Source organism: Arachis ipaensis, chromosome B09 (assembly GCF_000816755.2).
Source record: "Arachis ipaensis cultivar K30076 chromosome B09, Araip1.1, whole genome shotgun sequence".
Taxonomy (NCBI): Eukaryota; Viridiplantae; Streptophyta; class Magnoliopsida; order Fabales; family Fabaceae; genus Arachis; species Arachis ipaensis.
In genome coordinates, this window is record NC_029793.2 from 84350052 (window position 1) to 84370394 (window position 20343).

Consider the following 20343-nt stretch of genomic DNA (forward strand, 5'->3'; position numbering starts at 1 on the left):
GACAATCCATGTAATTAAAATGCAAACCTAACTACCCATTAACTATATTTTCCACATATTCATGCATCCTAAATTTGAGTACAATACATATGCATTGCTACCACCATTTACTTTGGGTCATTTTGTTCCCTTTTATTCCTTGCTTTTTTTTCTCTTTTTTTCTTTTTATTTTTCTTTTATTTTTGTTTTTTTCTTTTTTTTTCCTTTGGTTTTTCTCAATGCATATGACTAAGGTATTGAATGCAAGAATATGTGCTCAACTATCTTTTTCATATTTTCACAAAGATATACAATACCTAATTTCCAAACCAAACATTTCTAAACCCAATTTTCCCACACTTAAATCATGTACACTCTCACTAGTCTAAGCTATCCAAGGATTCAAATTAAGGACATTCATTTTTTTCTGCTTAGAGTTGATGATGTACTAAAATAAAGAACAAATGGGGTAAAATAGGCTCAACATTGGTTTGCAAAGGATGATGAAATGGTAAGGCCATATGGGTATGTAAGCTTAGTGAAACAAATGCCTCAATCACATAAATGCATTCATACATCAAATAATAGAAATATAGAATCAAGCAAGACAAAGATCACAATATTAGAGAGAACAACACACACCAAATCAAAATATTGGTTGTTAAGATGCAACCAATCAATAGGCTCAAAATCTCACTGGGTTTGTGTGTTCTAGCTCTAAGAGCATGTACCAAAATAAATATTTTCAAGCAAGTTCAAAAATTTTAATTCAAATTAGTGAAATGTCCTAAAATAGTTTCTTAGAAAAGAAATTATTACTTTAACGAAATAGTGTTAAAATATACACGAACTCTAACTATAATACAATCTATCATGCACTGCAACAACTAACTAACAAAGAAAATTAGGAATTGGTGTTGGAAAAGAAAGTAGTTACCTACGAAAGTCGGTCTCGACCTCCCCACAGTTAAATATTGCACCGTCCTCGGTGCATGCAAAGATGAGAAAGGTGGATTAGGGTGGGCTGCTACAACTAATGAGATCCTTCAAAAGATTGTTTGGAGGGACTTGTTGTTCGCCCCATGTAAAAGCTTTTCCTTTCCCTTCTTGGTGGCCAGCCTGAAAGGGGAGAAAAAGACAGAAGATTAAGCCCAAAAATAAAGGTCTCAAAGCAAATCAAATATAGGTGGGGCTAATGCCAAATAATAATGAGGTTCTCAACTATATGGTAGCTACAACATGCAACTGAGAAAATAATATAAGCGAACGACATATCAATGGTGCAAGAATTGCAATAATGAGGAAGAAAAAGTGGGTCATAAAAGACAATGTGATTTCGTATCAATGAAAAAAGAATGCAAGTAGCAATAGATATTATGCCTTGGCCTAAAAATTTCATCACCCAACAACACAAAGTAAGTCACGAAGCACCAAAACAATGTAAGAAATAGTAAACAATGGAGTAGGAACTTCCAACACCAATGGAAAAATAGCAAACTTAGAAAAGAAAATAAGAAAAAGCGCAAAGTTAAAATGTAATGAGTGAAAGTATGCAAATACAAGAGACAAAAGAAAATGAAAGATGAGAAAAAAATTAGAAATGAAACTTTGAAAAGAGGGAGAAGGGGAAGATAGAAAGGGAAGAAAAGAAATGGGAGGAGGGGAGAAAAAGAAAGGGAGAAAGAAAGAAGAAGAAGTAGGAAAGAAATAAAGAAAGAAGAGACAGGGATGTGACATGGATGTGTCGACCACACGTACGCATGGTGTGCAGAAGAAAGGTGGGACGCGTATACGTCGGTCACGCGTACGCGTGATAACTATTCATGCTGGATGCACAAAACCTGCACAGTTCCATTACAACACTCTGGATTTTGTACCAGAGGCAGCATTAAGAGGCGACGCGTGCGCGTCGGGCACGCTCACGCGTGGGTGGCCAAAAAAGTAACATGACGCGTACGCGTCAGCGAGGCACACGCGTGGGTTGGGTTGTGCGCCAAGCACCCCACCTGCGCGAATCCAGCACAACTCTCTGGATTTTGTACCAGAGAGCAGCAGCATCAAGTTTTTTTTTATTTTATTATTAAAGCAAAATCAGGAAAAGCAATTATAACACAAAACAATAGAAGCGAACTCAAGAAAATCAATTAAAGATTCTAAAAATAAGTAAAAGAAAACTATAGATAAGGAAGATCATACCATGGTGAGGTGTCTCCCACCTAGCACTTTTATTTAAAGTCCTTAAGTTGGACACTTGGTGAGCTCCTTGTCATGGTGGCTTGTGCTTAAATTCATCCTTGAACTCCCAAGAGTGTTTGATCTTCAAGTGGTTGTTAGAATTTTCAACTGATTTCACCAAGCCTTGGTGAGGTTCTCCACAAGAGATGAGCTCCCAAAGTTGGCATATGATGACAAGTCATCTTAGCCTAGTTTTACTAGTCTTTTTCTTTATTTTTATTAGGTTTCATGAACGTTCTTGCATGGTAAGTAAGTAATTTGGAATGGAATTGCATGATTTCTTTGAATCAATCAACCACCATTTAATTGATACTAAATCATGAGGTTTAAGCTAAAATTTATTGATATTTGAATGATTTATAAACCTTGTGAATTTGGTGATACTTTGATTGGTTATTTTGATTAATTGTAGATGAAGAAAAGAAGAAAATAAGAAAGCGTGGCCTAAGAAGCGTGGCCCAAGGAAAAGAAGAGTGTAGCAAAGGAAACAATGAAGCATGGCACATGGAAGGAGGAAGCATAGCGCTCTCTTCAGGAGCGGAGCACTCTCTCAAGGGAGCACAACAATGAACCAAGAAAGCAAGGCTTGATGCTACGCTCCCCTTGAGAGCGGAGCACACTTTTGAACCAAGAAACAAAGGAAAGAAGAATGATGCTCCGCTCTCCTTGAGAGCATTATCGGGCTTCACTCACAAATAAATCCAAGAAAATAGTTTGCCAATGCTTGCTCCAAGGATCGAACCCATGAGCAAGGGGGAGTGGGAGCGCTACTCACAAAGAAAAATGAGCCACACTTGGCCAAATTGCACTCACAAGGATTCGAACCAAGCACCTCAAGGAAAAGAGGAGAGAGGCGCCACTTCATTCACAAAGAAAAGGAGTCAGCGCATGCCTCCAATAAGTTTCGAACTTGGGACCTCACCCATGCAAAAGGAGTGCTACACTCCCAATGAGAGCAGAGCGCTACTCTCCTTAGCCTTTGCAAGAACTTGACACGGCCAGGGGGAAATGGAGCGCAACATGACACGGGCAGAGGGAGCTTGGTGCGCACAAGACTCCAACACAAGCCACAATGCTCCGCTCTCCACAAGAGCGGAGCACTATCCTGATTGCCCCACAGCCTTGGCACGCAACAAGGAGCTCCAACACAAGCATTGATGCTCCGCTCCCCACAAGAGCAGAGCACTCCACTGGGAGCAATTTCTCTTGGGCTGAAAATTCAATTAAAAATCCAATTAAATTCAAATCTTCACCAAATTAAAAAGCCCACCCAAATTCTTAAATCTAAGAATAGAAAGTGTATAAATAGAAGCTATTTTGATTTAGTGATGGACTTTTGAACTTTTACTTTTAACCTTTTGCTTCTTAGAGAATTTTCATTTTATAGTTTTTAGAGTTTTTACTTTGAACTTGGATCTTGGAGAAGTTGGAAGGAGAATTGATCTCTCTTCTTCCTTGTTCTTACTTGAGCATTCTTTACTTCTTGTCTTGGATCTTGGGTGAAGAATTGAAGAAATTCTGTTTCAATCTCACCTTGAGATCTCTTTGTTTATCTTTCTGCATAATTTTAGAAACTTTGATTTACATTTCAAATTCTGTTTACTGCTTTCACTCTTCTATTTCTTCTGCAACATACTTTTCCATTTCTTTTACAATTGTTCTTGTTGGATCAAGGAAGGATTTGAGATCTAGACTTATTTTCTAGTCTCTTCCACTCATGAGATCTTCAATTTCTCTTTTATTTCTGCAATTAAGATACATCTACTTTCTGTTCAAATTCTTCAAGCAATTTTACTTCTCTTGTTCAGATCTACTGCATTTAGATTCATTTTCTCCTTCTTTGCTAATTGTCATTTTACTTCAGCTTGTTTAATTTCTGCAATCCCAGCTCCCAATTCCTATTATAATTCAAGTAATTTACCTTTTTTGCACTTTAAGATTCAGCTGTTTACATTTCTTGCAATCTAAGCTTCTGCAATTTAATTTACTTGTTCTTTAAGATTCAGCACTTTTACTTTCTGTTCTCTTTGATTTACTGCAATTTTTCCCTCTCCCTTTACATTTCAAGAAATTTAGCTTCTGTCAATTGCAAACCACTCAAACCAATACTTGATTCGCTTGACTAAATCAACCACTAAACAAAAATTGCTCAATCCTTCAATCCCTATGGGATCGACCTCACTCATGTGAGTTATTATTACTTGATGCGACCCGGTACACTTGCCGGTTAGTATTTGTGTGTTTGGAAATTCGTTTTTCCACAAAAACACCATCAAGTTTTTGGCGCTGTTGCCAGGGAATGATTAGATTGACAATGATTAAGTGAAGTGGAGATCTAGATCAAGCACTTTTTCTTTTCTGTTTTTTTAATTTTTGACTAACACACTAACTGTTTGAATTTTTGCTTAAGCTAACTAAAATTTCACTCTAGCAATGGATTGAAGTGTTATTGTCTTTCTGGTTTTATGTGATTTTTATGCTTGGTTTGCGTGTCAGGGACAAGGGGAGCAATACCCACCTTTTGTGAACAAGATGAAAGAACCCTCAGGAGGTTAAGAAGAGCTGAGAGAGGGAAGAACATTGTTGGAGAAGAGGATTCAGAAGAAGAGTTCCAAGACATGGAGGAACAATCAACAAACCCAACAAATCCACCAGGAGGGGCAGCCAATAACAACAACAATCCACCACAGAGAAGAGTTTTTGCTTCCTATACTTTGCAAATCCTAGACACTTTGGGAATAGCATTCTTACTCCAAATGTTAATGCAAACAATTTCAAACTAAATCCACAACTCATCACCCTAGTTCAAAACAACTGCTCCTATGGAGGAGGACCACTAGAAGACCCAAACTAACACTTATCCACCTTTCTGAGGATTTGTGATACTGTCAAAACTAACGGTGTGCATCCTGACATCTACAAGCTATTGTTATTTCCATTTTCTCTCAGAGACAAAGCTACTCAATGGTTGGAATCCTTCCCAAGAGATAGCATCAACAATTGGGATGATCTAGTGAGCAAGTTCCTTGCCAAGTTTTATCCACCTCAAAGAGTTATTAGATTGAAGACTGAAGTACAAACATTCACACAAATGGATGCTGAACCTTTGTATGAGGCATGGAAACGATACAAGGCTCTAATCAGGAAATGTCCTCCTGAAATGTTCAATGAGTGGGACAGATTACAAAATTTTTATGAAGGCTTGACATTGAAATCTCAAGAGGCTTTGGATCATTTAGCAGGAGGCTCTGTGCAACTCATGAAAACTGCAGAGGAGGCCCAAAATCTCATTGACATGGTAGCTAACAACCAGTATTTCTTTGCTCACCAAAGGTAACGCCAACCATCACAGAGGAAAGGAGTGATGGAGTTGGAAGGAGTGGACTCAATCTTTGCTCAAAACAAAATGATGCAGCAGCAAATTCAACAACAATTTGAGCAAATGGCCAAAAGGAATGATAGCCTCCAAGTTGCAGCAGTCAACACGAGCCAACCATCATCCACATGGGGGACAAATGAAAAAACTCAAGAGGATCAATAGCAAGAGCAAGTCCAGTACATGCACAATCAAAATTTTGGGACAAATGAGGTTTATGGTGACACTTTGAGGAACTGAAGATTGATGGTTTAGAGGTTATAGAAAACTCTCGTTGCAAGTATAGGTACTAAACCAAGCAATCAAACTTTCTTACAAACGTTTTGGTTGTCACGAGTAACAAACCCCTTTAAAATTGATATTGAGTATTTAAACCTCGGGTCGTCTTCTCAATGAATTGTAGGGAAGTATGTTCTTATTATCGGTTATGAAGATTGTAAATTGGGGGTTTTGGAAGTAAGGTGGGAATACGTTATATGACAAGTAAAATAAAATAATAATAATAAAATCTCTTGGCAAGGTATAAGAAATTGGAAGTCCAGACTTAGTTATTCTCATCAATAACAATGAAAGTTGAATCTTAATTCCACTTAGTCAACCTTTACTAAAGTAAAGGAAAGTCAATTATTGAAAAAGGTTGGGATTATTGAAGCTCAATTCAATTAGCAAAGATAACAGTTATCAATTATGCTGTTGAATTGGATAACTCCTGAGTTACTGATTTCTTAACCAAAGCCAAAAGGGGAAAAGTAAATCTACTGGAATAAAAATGCCTTCAGATGGGAAGCAATAATCATGTAAATAAAAGAAAGCAATATTAAACTGAAATACCTCAAATTGCATTAACAAAAGAACTTAAATCTGACATAGACATTCATGGAAAAATAAATAAAAGAACATTGAACCTGGATTGAGAGTCACTCCTAAAACTAAGAGAAGTCCTAAATCCTAATCCTAAGAGAGAGGAGAGAACCTCTCTCTCTAAAAGCTACATCTACTCCTAAAATTGTGAATGTGAAAGCCTGTTGATGAATGGATGCATTCTCCCACTTTATAGCCTCTTATCTGTGTTTTCTGGGCCACAAACTGGGTCAGAAACAGCCCAGAATTCGCTGGTTGCGAATTTAAACACGCTGATTTTTGTCACTACGATGCGGCCGCATGGATCACGCAGTCGCGTCGCCTAGCATCAGGGAAACCATAGTCTATTATATATCAAATCAAAGTCCCAGACGTTAGCTTTCCAACGCAACTAGAACCGCATCGTTTGGACCTCTGTAGCTAAAGTTATAGCCGTTTGAGTGCGAAGAGGTCAGGCTGGACAGCTTAGCAATTTCTCTAACTTCTTGTATTCGTTCCACTTTTTCATGCTTCCTTTTCATCCTCTGAGCCATTCCTGCCCTGTAATCTCTGAAATCACTTAACACACATATCAAGGCATCTAATGGTAATAAGATAGGATTAATAATCAGCAAATATAAGATCAAAGAAGCATGTTTTCAATCATAGAACAAAAATCAAGAAGAAAATATAAAACCATGCAAATATTATGAATAAGTGGGTAAAGGATTGATAAAATCCACTCAATTGAGCACAAGATAAACCATAAAATAGTGGTTTATCAACCTCCCCACACTTAAACATTAGCATGTCCTCATGCAAAGCTCAAGAGAAGCTATAAAGGTGAAGAGGAGTAGTAGAATGTATGAAATGCAACCTATCTAGCTATATGAATGCAACTACATGCAAAATGTTTCTACCTACTTGGTTAAGAGTAAATAAGTTCTCCAAGACAAATACAAACCAATTTCCACTAATTCAAATCATACAATAAAAAGCAAGTAAACTTGTAAGAAGACAGCTCATGAAAGCAGGGAACATAGAATTTAAGCGTTGAACCCTCACTGGAAGTGTATATTACTCTAATCTCTCAAGTGTATAGGGTAATTCACTCTAGTCTTCTCTAATAATGCTTTCTAAAACTTTGTTCTTCATCTAACCAATCAACAAATTTTAGCATACAAATGCAAACATCATGAGGTCTTTTCAAGGTTGTAATGGGGCTAAGGTAAAGGTAAGGATATATATATATGGCTAAGTGAGCTATAATTTGAATCTTTGACTAACCTAAGTTCTCACCTAACATACATACACTCTATATAAGTGAGAAAACAATAGAAGCCATGGCATACCAGTGGTGCAGAATATGCAACAATGGGGAAGAGAGTGGGGAAGGAAAGATAATATAAATTAAAAATCAATACAAAAGTAATACAGGTATAAAAGATTGGCATTGATTTAAATAATATTACCTAACCAGAATAAAACCATCCGTCTCCAGTAGCCCATATTCAAGTGGAATTAGAAAGCTAAGGGATATGAATTTTACCCACTTGAATGTTGTGAAGGATGATGGCAACTTAGGGGGAGGAGACTCCAATAACTTTGGCAAGGTGATTTCAAGATCCACTCCCTTGTGCTCTTCGACAACTTCCACCTCTTTGCAAGTTTCTTCAATATTAACCTCTTCCTCTTGGTATCTTTCTTCCAATTCAATCTCTTTTTCATTGCTCACCAAGGGCATGGAAGGAGGCTCTATGACTGGACTTTCCAATGGAGGTACAGCATCTCTTAATTCTGCAACCACATCTTCCTTTTTAATAATTGCTGCTTTGTCCAGTTGTTTAAGTATAAAATCGTACTCATCCTCGATGGTTTTCTTTCCATGACAACTCCTTTCAACTACGCTTTCATCTTCAAGGGTCTCTGCTACCTTTACCCGTAGGGCCTCCTCTAGCTCTTTATGAAGTATGGATTCGCGAAGATGATTCCTTCTTTCCTATTCCATATCAATAGCATAATTGGGATCATCTTGCTCTTGGATTGATGGATGTGGGTGCTCTTCCATGGAGGGTGGTGATGGGATGAAAAGATCATTATGTGGTTGAAAAGGAAGTACACTAGAGCTTGAGGGTTGATTGTTGAAGGTATTTGGTGGTCTGATTTGGGCGACAAGAGCTTGTATAGTGGAGTTTAGATCGGCAAGTGCTTTCTCCATGGAGGTTTGGGGTGGATAGGAGGGTTCATTTGGCTCATAAGGTGGTTGGCATGGTGGATACGGGTTAGGGTCATATGGAGGTGAATGGTGAAAAGGGGCTTGTGAGTATGGTGGTCCAAAGTCATGTTGAGGAAAGGGTTCATAGGCATATGGTGGTGGTTGTTGATAGTCCACTGGAGGTGGTTGTTGCCATGAGGGTTGATCAAATCCTTGTGGATCCTCCCATCTTTGATTGTTCCAACCTTGATGCCTGTTCTCATTGTAATTTTTTTTCCTGCAACAAAATTGTAACCAGACTCATAGCCAAAGGGGTGAGAGTTCATAGTAGTAAATAAAAATTAAAAACAAAAATAAAAATAAATTTAAATTAAAAGGTTATTTAAATTTTAGAATCCTATTTATTTCCTAAGAAAAGCTTGGGATTATTGAAGTTCAACTCAATTGGCAAGATAACAATTATCAATTATGCTGTTGAATTGGATAACTCCTGAGTTACTGATTTCTTAACCAAAGCCAAAAGGGGAAAAGTAAATCTACTGGAATAAAAATGCCTTCAGATGGGAAGCAATAATCATGTAAATAAAAGAAAGCAATATTAAACTGAAATGCATCAAATTGCATTAACAAAAGAACTTAAATCTGACATAGACATTCATGGAAAAATAAATAAAAGAACATTGAACCTGGATTAAGAGTCACTCCTAAAACTAAGAGAAGTCCTAAATCCTAATCCCAAGAGAGAGGAGAGAACCTCTCTCTCTAAAAACTACATCTACTCCTAAAATTGTGAATGTGAAAGCCTGTTGATGAATGGATGCATTCCCCCACTTTATAGCCTCTAATCTGTGTTTTCTGGGCCGCAAACTGGGTCAGAAACAGCCCAGAATTCGCTGGTTGCGAATTCAAACACGCTGATTTTCGTCACTGCAATGCGGCCGCATGGATCACGCGGTCGCGTCGTCTAGCGTCAAGGAAACCATAGCATATTATATATTAAATCGAAGCCCCGGATGTTAGCTTTCCAACGCAACTAGAACCGTGTCGTTTGGATCTCTGTAGCTAAAGTTATAGCCGTTTGAGTGCGAAGAGGTCAGGCTGGACAGCTTAGCAATTTCTCCAACTTCTTGTATTCCTTCCACTATTGGATGCTTCCTTTCCATCCACTGAGCCATTCCTGCCCTATAATCTCTGAAATCACTTAACACACATATCAAGGCATCTAATGGTAATAAGAGAGGATTAATAATAAGCAAATATAAGATCAAAGAAGCATGTTTTCAATCATAGCACAAAAATCAAGAAGGAAATATAAAACCATACAAATATTATGAATAAGTGGGTAAAGGATTGATAAAATCCACTCAATTGAGCACAAGATAAAGCATAAAATAGTGGTTTATCACACTTACAACCCCTTATAGAAGAACCACCCCAACCTTAGATGGGGGGACAATCACAATTAAACTCAACAGCCATGGCAAAGGAACTCAAACCAAAACAGTTGGAAAAACACAAGCCAAAATAACCATCAGAATAACAACCAAAACACATACAGGAAACTACAAAACACTTACCCCAACTCCAACCATCATCCATCCACTAACCAAGCCACCAATCAAAATACTTACCCTCAACCCTCAATACCCCACAACCAACCAATCTCACAAGACTCTCAGAGGATCACCAACTTGGAGCTCTTAATGGATAAAATGATGAAGCACCAAGAGATGACAACAAAGAACCAGGAAGCTTCCATGAAGAATATGGAGAGGCAGATTGGACAGCTTTCCAAGCAAATTGCTATTGAGAAACCTTTGATCTCACTCCCAAGTGACACCATTCCTAATCCAAAAGAGGAATACAAAGCTATACAACTAAGGAGTGGAAAAATCTTGGTGAAAAATGAAGAAGCAACTAAGAAGCCAAAGGAAAATGATGAGAAATAAGTTGAAAAAGGGGAAGCCAATGATGAGGATGTAACAGCAAGCAAGCAAACTTTAAAGCAGGCTCAAGAAAAAGAGGAACAACCACAAATTTCAAGAAAAGGAAAGGAAGCAATTGAAGAGCCAACTAAGGACCACAGGCAGGAAGTAAACTTCACACCTCCATTGCCATATCCCCAAAGGTTCAACAAGGAGACTAAGGACCAACACTTCCCAAAATTTCTTGAAATCTTCAAGAAATTAGAGATCAACATACCCCTGGCTGAGGCACTTGAGCAAATGCCCCTATACGCCAAGTTTTTTAAGGAGCTCATTAACAAGAAGAGAAGTTGGCAAGAGAATGAAACTATACTGCTCACTGAAGAGTGCAGAGCATTAATCCAGAAAGGACTCCCCCCTAAACTTGAAGATCCTGGAAGTTTCTTTTTACCTTGTGCCATTGGCAGTATGACCATCAACAAGGCAATGTGTGACTTAGGAGCTAGTATCAATCTGATTCCTTCCTCTCTAGTGAAAAAGCTATGCATAGAAGAGGTGAAACCAGTACAGATGTCTTCAGAATTGGTAAACAAGTCAGTAATATGTCCTAGGTGTGTGATTGAGAACCTTCTAGTAAAGGTAGACAAATTCATATTCCCTGCTGATTTTGTGGTCTTAGATTCAGATGAGGATGACGGTGATTCCATTATAGTGGGAAGACGATTCTTGGCCACTGCTAGGGCCATTATAGACGTAGAGAAAGGAGAGTTGACTCTCAGAATGCATGATGAAAGCGTCACCGGGGTTCTCTAAGGGTGATGAAGTACAGTTGATCTATCAACAACTGGGAGCAAGCCAACAAGTTGATGACTACTATACTGTCAGCAAAATACTCTCACTAGAGCATGCCGAAATTGAACATCAAGGAACAAAGAAGAAGCTCACAGTCAGGGGGGATAAGCTGAGACACTACAGTCATCAACCACCAAGAATGAGGGATGTCAAGCTAATGACAATAAAGAACCGCTTGTTGGGAGGCAACCCAACCTGAGGTAGTTTTCTTCTCATAACTGTTTTAATAAAAAGGTTAAATATTTTTATCTATATTGCAAGAAGCTAAGTTTGGTGTTGCACACCAAAACAATATAAGGGAGAATGAAGGATTCTAAGTTTGGTGTTCTATCAAAGTCTCATCATAAAATGCATTCTCACTTTCTGCATAATGCTAGCTTCAAACATTTAGATAAACTAGTTAACTATTTGCTGTTTCATAGTTTTTAGTTTTATTACCTTTAGCTAAGAAAAAGGATTTCACAGATAGTTAAATTGTTGCATGAGAAACATTGGCAAGGAACTAAGTTTGGTGTTCACACACCAAAGTAAAGTTCAAAAGCCCGCAAATAAGTTTTGCAGATTAACCAGATACCTACAGAGCTTGAAAAGCAAACAACGTTTGAGGAGTATGCATGGAAGCTGCAAACAAATTAAAGAACATTTGCACTATGACTAAAAAAAAGAGCATAACTGAAGGAAGAATGAAAAGCTGCAACCCAACAGGTTGTATTTATACTTAATCCTTGTAGTTATGAAATGTTTTAATTCAGGGATTCCTTCATGCCTTGCTAGAATGTTCATTTAGTTGCAAGTAAAGGTACATGCTAAAGAAAGCTATCTGCAATTTTTCTTCAGCTTAAAAGTTATCTGCATAATAATTGTCATCCTTCATTAGTTTGAGTATTTTGCTTTGTTTTCCTTGCTGTTTGAATAAAAGAAAGATGTTTGATTTAGAAAAGTAATTGTTCAATGTTGCAAAAGTTAGAATGAAAGTTAGTGGTGGTATGTGTTTGATTCAATTGTTAGCTCACAAAATAATTGCTGCATAATGACATGTTACTTGAAGCTTAAGCTAGTTTGCTGCTATGATCCTTCAACTAATGAAAACTCCTTGAAAATAAATCAAAACAGAAAGAAAAAGAAATAGAAAAAGCCAAAAAGTGGCAAAGAAACAAATAATAAGGCTAGACACCATTAGCTTGGACCCTAGGACACATGCCTGTGGTGTTTTTGTACTAGGATATGCTTGGACAAGTAAGTTCTAAGGAGTATTTCAAAACTTGGCCACTTAGATCAACTGATTTGGGATCGCCAACTGAAAGTCCACAATAAAGAGCAACCTAGCTACAAAACACTTAGTTATCCAAAGAGATGCTGGGCATCAATGATCCTAGGAAGAAAAAGGTGAGCCATGTGTCTTTGGTGAAGAAATGTTGAGTATAATTAAGCCAAAGGCTACTGTAACATTTGCCACCAAGGCTTCAATGAGTAATAAGCTCTCTAAGCAAAAGAAAGAAGGAAAAAGCCAACAAGGGAAGTAAGCAGAAAGCAAGGCATTATAGCAGCAACCCTAGTGAACCCTTGAGGAAACATTGTTTGTTTAACAGCAAGTAATAAGTAAGCTACTATTGATCTGCATGAAACCCCATGAACTAAGTTCAACTATCTGCTTAATAAGGACATGTATACTCCTCTATTTCATTCTATCTTCTCTTATGTTTTATGCTTGCTTGGGGACAAGCAAGTTTTAAGTTTGGTGTTGTGATGACAAGTCATCTTAGCCTAGTTTTACTAGTCTTTTTCTTTATTTTTATTAGGTTTCATGCACTTTCTTGCATTGTAAGTAAGTAATTTGGAATGGAATTACATGATTTCTCTGAATCAATCAACCACTATTTAATTGATACTAAATCATGAGGTTTAAGCTAAAATTAATTGATATTTGAATGATTTATAAACCTTGTGAATTTGGTGATACTTTGATTGGTTGTTTTGATTAATTGTAAGTGAAGAAAAGAAGAAAATAAGAAAGCGTGGCCTAAGAAGCGTGGCCCAAGGAAAAGCAAAGTGTAGCAAAGGAAACAATGAAGTATGGCACATGGAAGGAGGAAGCATAGTGCTCTCTTCAGGAGCGGAGCACTCTCTCAAGGGAGCACAACAATGAACCAAGAAAGCAAAGCTTGATACTACGCTCCCCTTGAGAGTGGAGCACACTTTTGAACCAAGAAACAAAGGAAAGAAGAATGATGCTCCACTCTCTTTGAGAGCATTATCGGGCTTCACTCACAAATAAATCCAAGAAAATAGTTTGCCAATACTTGCTCCAAGGATCGAACCCATGAGCAAGGAGGAGTGGGGAGCGCTACTCACAAAGGAAAATGAGCCACACTTGGCCAAATCGCACTCACAAGGATTCGAACCAAGCACCTCAAGGAAAAGAGGAGAGAGGCGCCACTTCATTCACAAAGAAAAGGAGTCAGCGCATGCCTCCAATAAGTTTCGAACTTGGGACCTCACCCAAGCAAAAGGAGTGCTACGCTCCCAAGGAGAGCAGAGCGCTACTCTCCTTAGCCTTTGCAAGAACTTGACACGGCCAGGGGCAAATGGAGCGCAACATGACACGGGCAGAGGGAGCTTGGTGTGCACAAGACTCCAACACAAGCCATAATGCTCCGCTCCCCACAAGAGCAGAGCACTATCCTAATTGCCCCACAGCCTTGGCACGCAACAAGGAGCTCCAACACAAGCATTGATGCTCCGCTCCCCACAAGAGCAGAGCACTCCACTGGGAGCAATTTCTCTTGGACTAAAAATTCAATTAAAAATCCAATTAAATTCAAATCTTCACCAAATTAAAAAGCCCACCCAAATTCTTAAATCCAAGAATAGAAAGTGTATAAATAGAAGCTATTTTGATTTAGCGATGGACTTTTGAACTTTTACTTTTAACCTTTTGCTTCTTAGAGAATTTTCATTTTATAGTTTTTAGAGTTTTTACTTTGAACTTGGATCTTGGAGAATTTGGAAGGAGAATTGATCTCTCTTCTTCCTTGTTCTTGCTTGAGCATTCTTTACTTCTTGTCTTGGATCTTGGGTGAAGAATTGAAGAAATTCTGTTTCAATCTCTCCTTGAGATCTCTTTGTTTATCTTTCTGCATAATTTTAGAAACTTTGATTTACATTTCAAATTCTGTTTACTGCTTTCACTCTTCTATTTCTTCTGCAACTTACTTTTCCATTTCTTTTACAATTGTTCTTGTTGGATCAAGGAAGGATTTGAGATCTAGACTTGTTTTTTAGTCTCTTCCACTCTTGAGATCTTCAATTTCTCTTTTATTTCTGCAATTAAGATACATCTACTTTCTGTTTAAATTCTTCAAGCAATTTTACTTCTCTTGTTCAGATCTACTGCATTTAGATTCATTTTCTCCTTCTTTGCTAATTGTCATTTTACTTCAGCTTGTTTAATTTCTGCAATCTCAGCTCCCAATTCCTATTATAATTCAAGTAATTTACCTTTCTTGCACTTTAAGATTCAGCTGTTTACATTTCTTGCAATCTAAGCTTCTGCAATTTAATTTACTTGTTCTTTAAGATTCAGCACTTTTACTTTCTGTTCTCTTTGATTTACTGCAATTCTTCCCTCTCCCTTTACATTTTAAGAAATTTAGTTTCTGTCAATTGCAAACCACTCAAACCAATACTTGATTCGCTTGACTAAATCAACCACTAAACAAAAATTGCTCAATCCTTCAATCTCTGTGGGATCGACCTCACTCATGTGAGTTAGTATTACTTGATGCGACCCGATACACTTGCCAGTTAGTATTTGTGTGTTTGAAAATTCGTTTTTCCACAAAAACACCATCAGCATACATGTTGTAATCCGGGATTTCATATCTTATTTTCACACCCGTCTTCAAAGTGATTCTTGTAATTCCACTCGGGTGGTAAGCAAGCTGAATTTTCAAAGAAATATCAAACTCTTCTCTTAGATCCAACAAATTGAGCACTAGTCCAACCCTTGCATCTAGCTCTTGAAATCTCAACCTTGATGAGTCTTGATTTGCAACGCCAACCACTAAACATCCTTCTCTTACGCTTCATTCCACAAAGCCTCCTAAGTTAGCCATCCATTTCAAGCATACCATACTCAAGTGGGACAATAAGGCTAAGAGAAATAAGTTTTACCCACTCAAATAAAGGAGTAGATGTCAACCTAGGTAGAGAAGTCTCCAACAGTCTTGATAAGGCATATTCAACTCCTATCCAACCTTGCCGAAGGACTTCCACCTTTTGAAAAGATTCTTCACCTTCAAGCTCTTACTCACCGAATTCATCCAACTCTTCTCCATCACTCAAATCATAAATATGAGGTTGAGAAAAATCCACCTCTACGTTGCTTTCAATTTCATCAGGAGAAGGTTCTTCAAACTCAAGGGGTTCACTTGTGGATGCAAATTCATTACTAGGAGGGCTTGATTCACGATCATCATCACCAAGGAAACTTGCCTCTTGATCTATTCCGTCCAATTTTTCATAGGGAAAATGCCTTGGAGGTTGTGCAATATCCTCCTCAACATCAATTTCAAGCTTCTAGGAGGAATACTCTACAATTCTAGATTCCTTTGGAGTTCAGCATCTCCTAAGTCTTCAACCACTTCTTTCGCTTCAACAAATGCGGCTTCCTCCAATTGTTCCAATACAAAGTCATATTCCTCAATTTCTACCGGAGTCTCTAGTCTCTCTCACAAACTCCGTTCTTCATTAGATTCTCTGCATGAGGCCGTGGGAGTTCCTTGAGTGTCCAAACGTTGGAAAGTTAATCAACTTACTAACTCAGTCAAGGCAGCCGCGAATTCTAATGTCGTCCTTTGCATCTCGCTTTGCCCTTGAAGAATTGAAATGAGAGTGTCATTCATTGGTGCTTGAGGTGAATAGGAGGGTTCATTGTTTGGGAGGAAGGGTTCATAATAGGAAGGTGGTTGTTCTTGGTAAGGGCATGGAGGTACTGTATATTGAGGTGGTACTTGGGAGTAATTGGGTTGGAATTATTGTGGTTCTAAGTATGGCTCATATGGTTCATATGGTGGATAAGGATTAGGATCATATGAAGGTGTTTGGTGGAATGAGGCTTGTGAGTATGGTTGAGGGCTATGTTGTGGAGGAGGTTCATAGGCATATGGTGGAGGTTGTTGATAATCACAAAGGGGTCCACCATAGCCATCAGATTGGTATGCATCTTGGAATGGCTCTTTGATAATCCCCGATTTCGTGATTTATCTTGTGCTTATTTTAGGGGATTTTACCACCTTTTCCCACATTTATTCAATAAAATAGCATGGTTTTGTAATTCTCCCTTGAATTGTGCTTAAGTGTAAAAACATACTTTTTAGGCCCTTAAATTGGTGATTTTGATTCACTTTAATTCCATTCGATGCCTTGATGTGTTTGCTAAGTGATTTCAGGTTCATAAGGCAAGTATTGGATGGAAGAAAAGAGGAGAAAAGCATACAAAGTGGAGAATGCATGAAGAAACAAAGATTGGGAATGCATCAAAGGACGCGCACGCGTACGAAGCGCGCACGCGCCAAAGTGATTTCATATAAGGATGCGCACGCGTACATGACGCATCCGCGCGGATGAAGAAATAGCCAAATCGATGCGCACGCGCACATGGCACGTACGCGCCGATACTCTCACGTGACCCACTTAAAGGCAAAATGCTGGGGGCGATTTCTGAGCGGCCCAGGCCTAAATCCAACTTGTTTCTGAGTGTATTTCATGCAGAATTGAAGTCCAAGCAAAGGGGGAGCAATTATTTTAGCCAACATGAGCCTTTAGTTAGTTTTCTAGAGAGAGAATCTCCCTCTTCTCTCTAGAATTAGGTTAGGAGTAGGTTAAATTGTCATAGATCCATGTTTAATTACTTGATCTCATCTTGTTTCCTTTATAATTTCTCATTTCTACACTTGATTCTCTTAGTTGTAAAATTAATTTCTCATTTTGCTCTCTTTTGTGATGATGAACTCATGTTGGATTTGGTTTACATTTAATGCAATTTGATGTTGATGTTTCTTTTAGTGATGAATTGAATTGTGATCTTACTTTCCTTGCAACTAGTAGTTGGTAGGTTTTATTATTCTTGCAATTTATGATATTTACTTCTATTGCACTCTATGTGTTTGATGAAATGTTCTCTTTAGTTTTTGAGTAGTTTCTTTACTCTTGGTCTAAGCTAAGGGAATTGGGTAAATTTGAGTCAATGGGTATAATGGATTTTGTGATTTGAGAACCCTTGGTGATCAATTTGATACCCATTGACACTAACCCACTACTAAGTTAATTAGTAGGTAAGTTGGGACTTAAGGGTTGATGTGATCAAACCTATTTGACATACTTCAAGCTTAGGAGTAGATATTACGTACTTAAGGCTTTTGGGAAGTAGACTTAATAGGTTGGCCTCTCATAATTATCAATATTTGGTTTGTTGACGAGGATGGTGATCTCAGTTACCTAAGTCTTAGCCAAGAGTTCTTTATCTTGTTTTCTTTAACTACTTGCTTAATTTACTTTTCTTGCCCTCTTATAAACCAAATCCCCCCCTTTACCCCTTTATAGCCAATAATTGACCACTTCATTGCGTCCTAGGGAGACGACCCGGAGTCTAAATACTTCGGTTATTTCTTATTTGGGGTTTGTTCTTTGTGACAACCAAAATTTTTTATGTGAGAAATATTTGTTGGTTTGGAGCTATACTTACAACGAAATAATTCTTTTCTATAAGAAGAAAATCTAGACCATCGAGAAAAATCTTATTATCAAAATAACGCCGTTACCAGAGATCACAATGGTGCTATATTATTGGCTATTGTAAATATTGTGAATAGCTTGATTTTTGGTTTGTTTGTTAATTTTTGATAGCTTAGGATTTTGTTTTCTTTGTTTCTTATTAATCTTTGTTTTTATTTCCTTTCACTATGAATTCTCATCCTTTTGGCTATGAGTGTAGTTCAAACTATGTTGTAGGAAATGGAAGCTCCAATGAGGATGTGTATCAAGGATTTGAAAATCAAGGATGGGAGGAGCACCAAGCTTATGAACAACCTTCATGGCAACAACCTCCTCCAAACTCTTATAGGTATGATCCTGATCCTAATGTGCATCAGTCCAATGTGTGTGATGACCCTCATTGTGGTTGTCAACCACAATCATCATATGCATATGATCCCACTCCTCAATATAGCCCTACACCATACTCACATGCTTCACACCATCATTCAACTCCATATGACCATAACCCATACCCACCATACCAACCACCATATGAACCACATCTAGAACCACCACCATCCCAATATCAATACTTCCAAGAACTAAAAATTCCACATACACCACCTCAAGAATTCTACCAATATGAACCACCTTCCAATTACAACAATCTTCCCTCAAACAATGAACCCTCTCTTCCAACGCCACCTCCCGATGAAGCCTTCATGTTAGAATTGAGAGACCTTGAATCTCATATCTTAAGGCGACAAGAGGATGATGAATCTAAGTTTAAGGAGATAAGAGTAAGAATGGCCGGCATAGTAGAAGCTGTGAGTCACCTAACATCCCACCTAAGCTCATGTACCTTAAGTACCCCCATTGTTGAATGTGGAGAGAAAATCAAGGAGCCTAGTGAGGAAGTGAACTTAAAGCTCCATGGTGAGGAAGAAGAGTTGAAGCAAGAAGTACAACAAGAGGAGAAGGTAGAGATTAGCGAACAAAAGGAAGTAATAGGTGGATGTTTGGGATATGTTGAGCACATAAAGGAATTCCAAGTTGAAAAGCTCTCTTCCAAGAAGTTTGGAAAGGATGTTAAAGAGGACAGTAAAGTTGCAGAAGTAAACGGAGAGTTGAAGGAAATTGATCAAGAAGTAGATTCCATCACTAGTGATTTTTTGCCCACATTGATCAATTCCCTTGACGATCTTGTTGAGCCTTCTCCCAGTGGACTAGAATGCAATATTGAGGAGGATGTGCAACCTCCAAGACCTATTGTAAGTGAAGAACTGGAAGAAGTGCTCCAAGCAACAAGCCCTCCTATCTATGATGATTCCGCATCAACATATGATCCTTTTGAGTTTGAAGAGTCCTTCCCCAAAATGCTTAGACTTGATGATGAGGTGACACGAAAATTATTTTCGGTCTAGAATTTCTCTTGTATAAATTAGAACTTCGTTGTAAGCATAGCTCCAAACCAACAAACAACTCTCACATCAAATTAAAATTCGGTTTTGTCACATGTACAAACCCCAATGAAAAATAACCGAAGTATTTAAACTCCGGGTCGTCTCACAAGGAATTACAATGAAGTATTCAATTATTGGCTATGAAAGTACAAGGGGGGGTTTGGTTGATAAAATTGGCGATAAAGTAAATGACAAGAAAATTAAATCAAGCAAATATTTAAAGAAGGCAAGTAAAAAAAGAGAGACATTCATGGCAAGAATTGAGATCATAGGCTTTCTATCCTAGTCATACAATGATTAATTCATCTTATTTAGTCAACTCCAACAAATGGAAGAAAGTATCATGTTATCTTCACATAGGGAGAATGTCAAACAAGACTAATCAATCATATCACAATAATAACAAGAATCTATCTCATTTCGTCATCCCCAACATTGGAAGAAGGTGTAAGTTATCTTCCATGAGAGAAAGTCAAACAAGACTAGTTAACCTCAATCCAAATGTCCTAATCAACTTACTAATGGAATTAGCAAAAGATTAGAGTCAATGGAAATCATATTAACTAACAACTCTAGATCACCAATCTAAATTGGGTATTAATGACTCAAGATTGCCTAATTACTCTTTCCAAACCAAGAATGCTCAAAGTCTACTCTAAAGACCAACCAAGCATTTTGTCAAACACTTGGTGGGTACAAATG

General features: G+C 37.9%; 1 protein-coding gene across 1 annotated transcript; it reads left to right on the plus strand.

Moving 5' to 3' along the window:
* On the plus strand, positions 10871–11383 carry LOC107615645. Its single transcript, XM_016317692.1, has one exon. It carries the CDS (start codon positions 10871–10873, stop codon positions 11381–11383), a length of 513 nt encoding a protein of 170 aa, XP_016173178.1.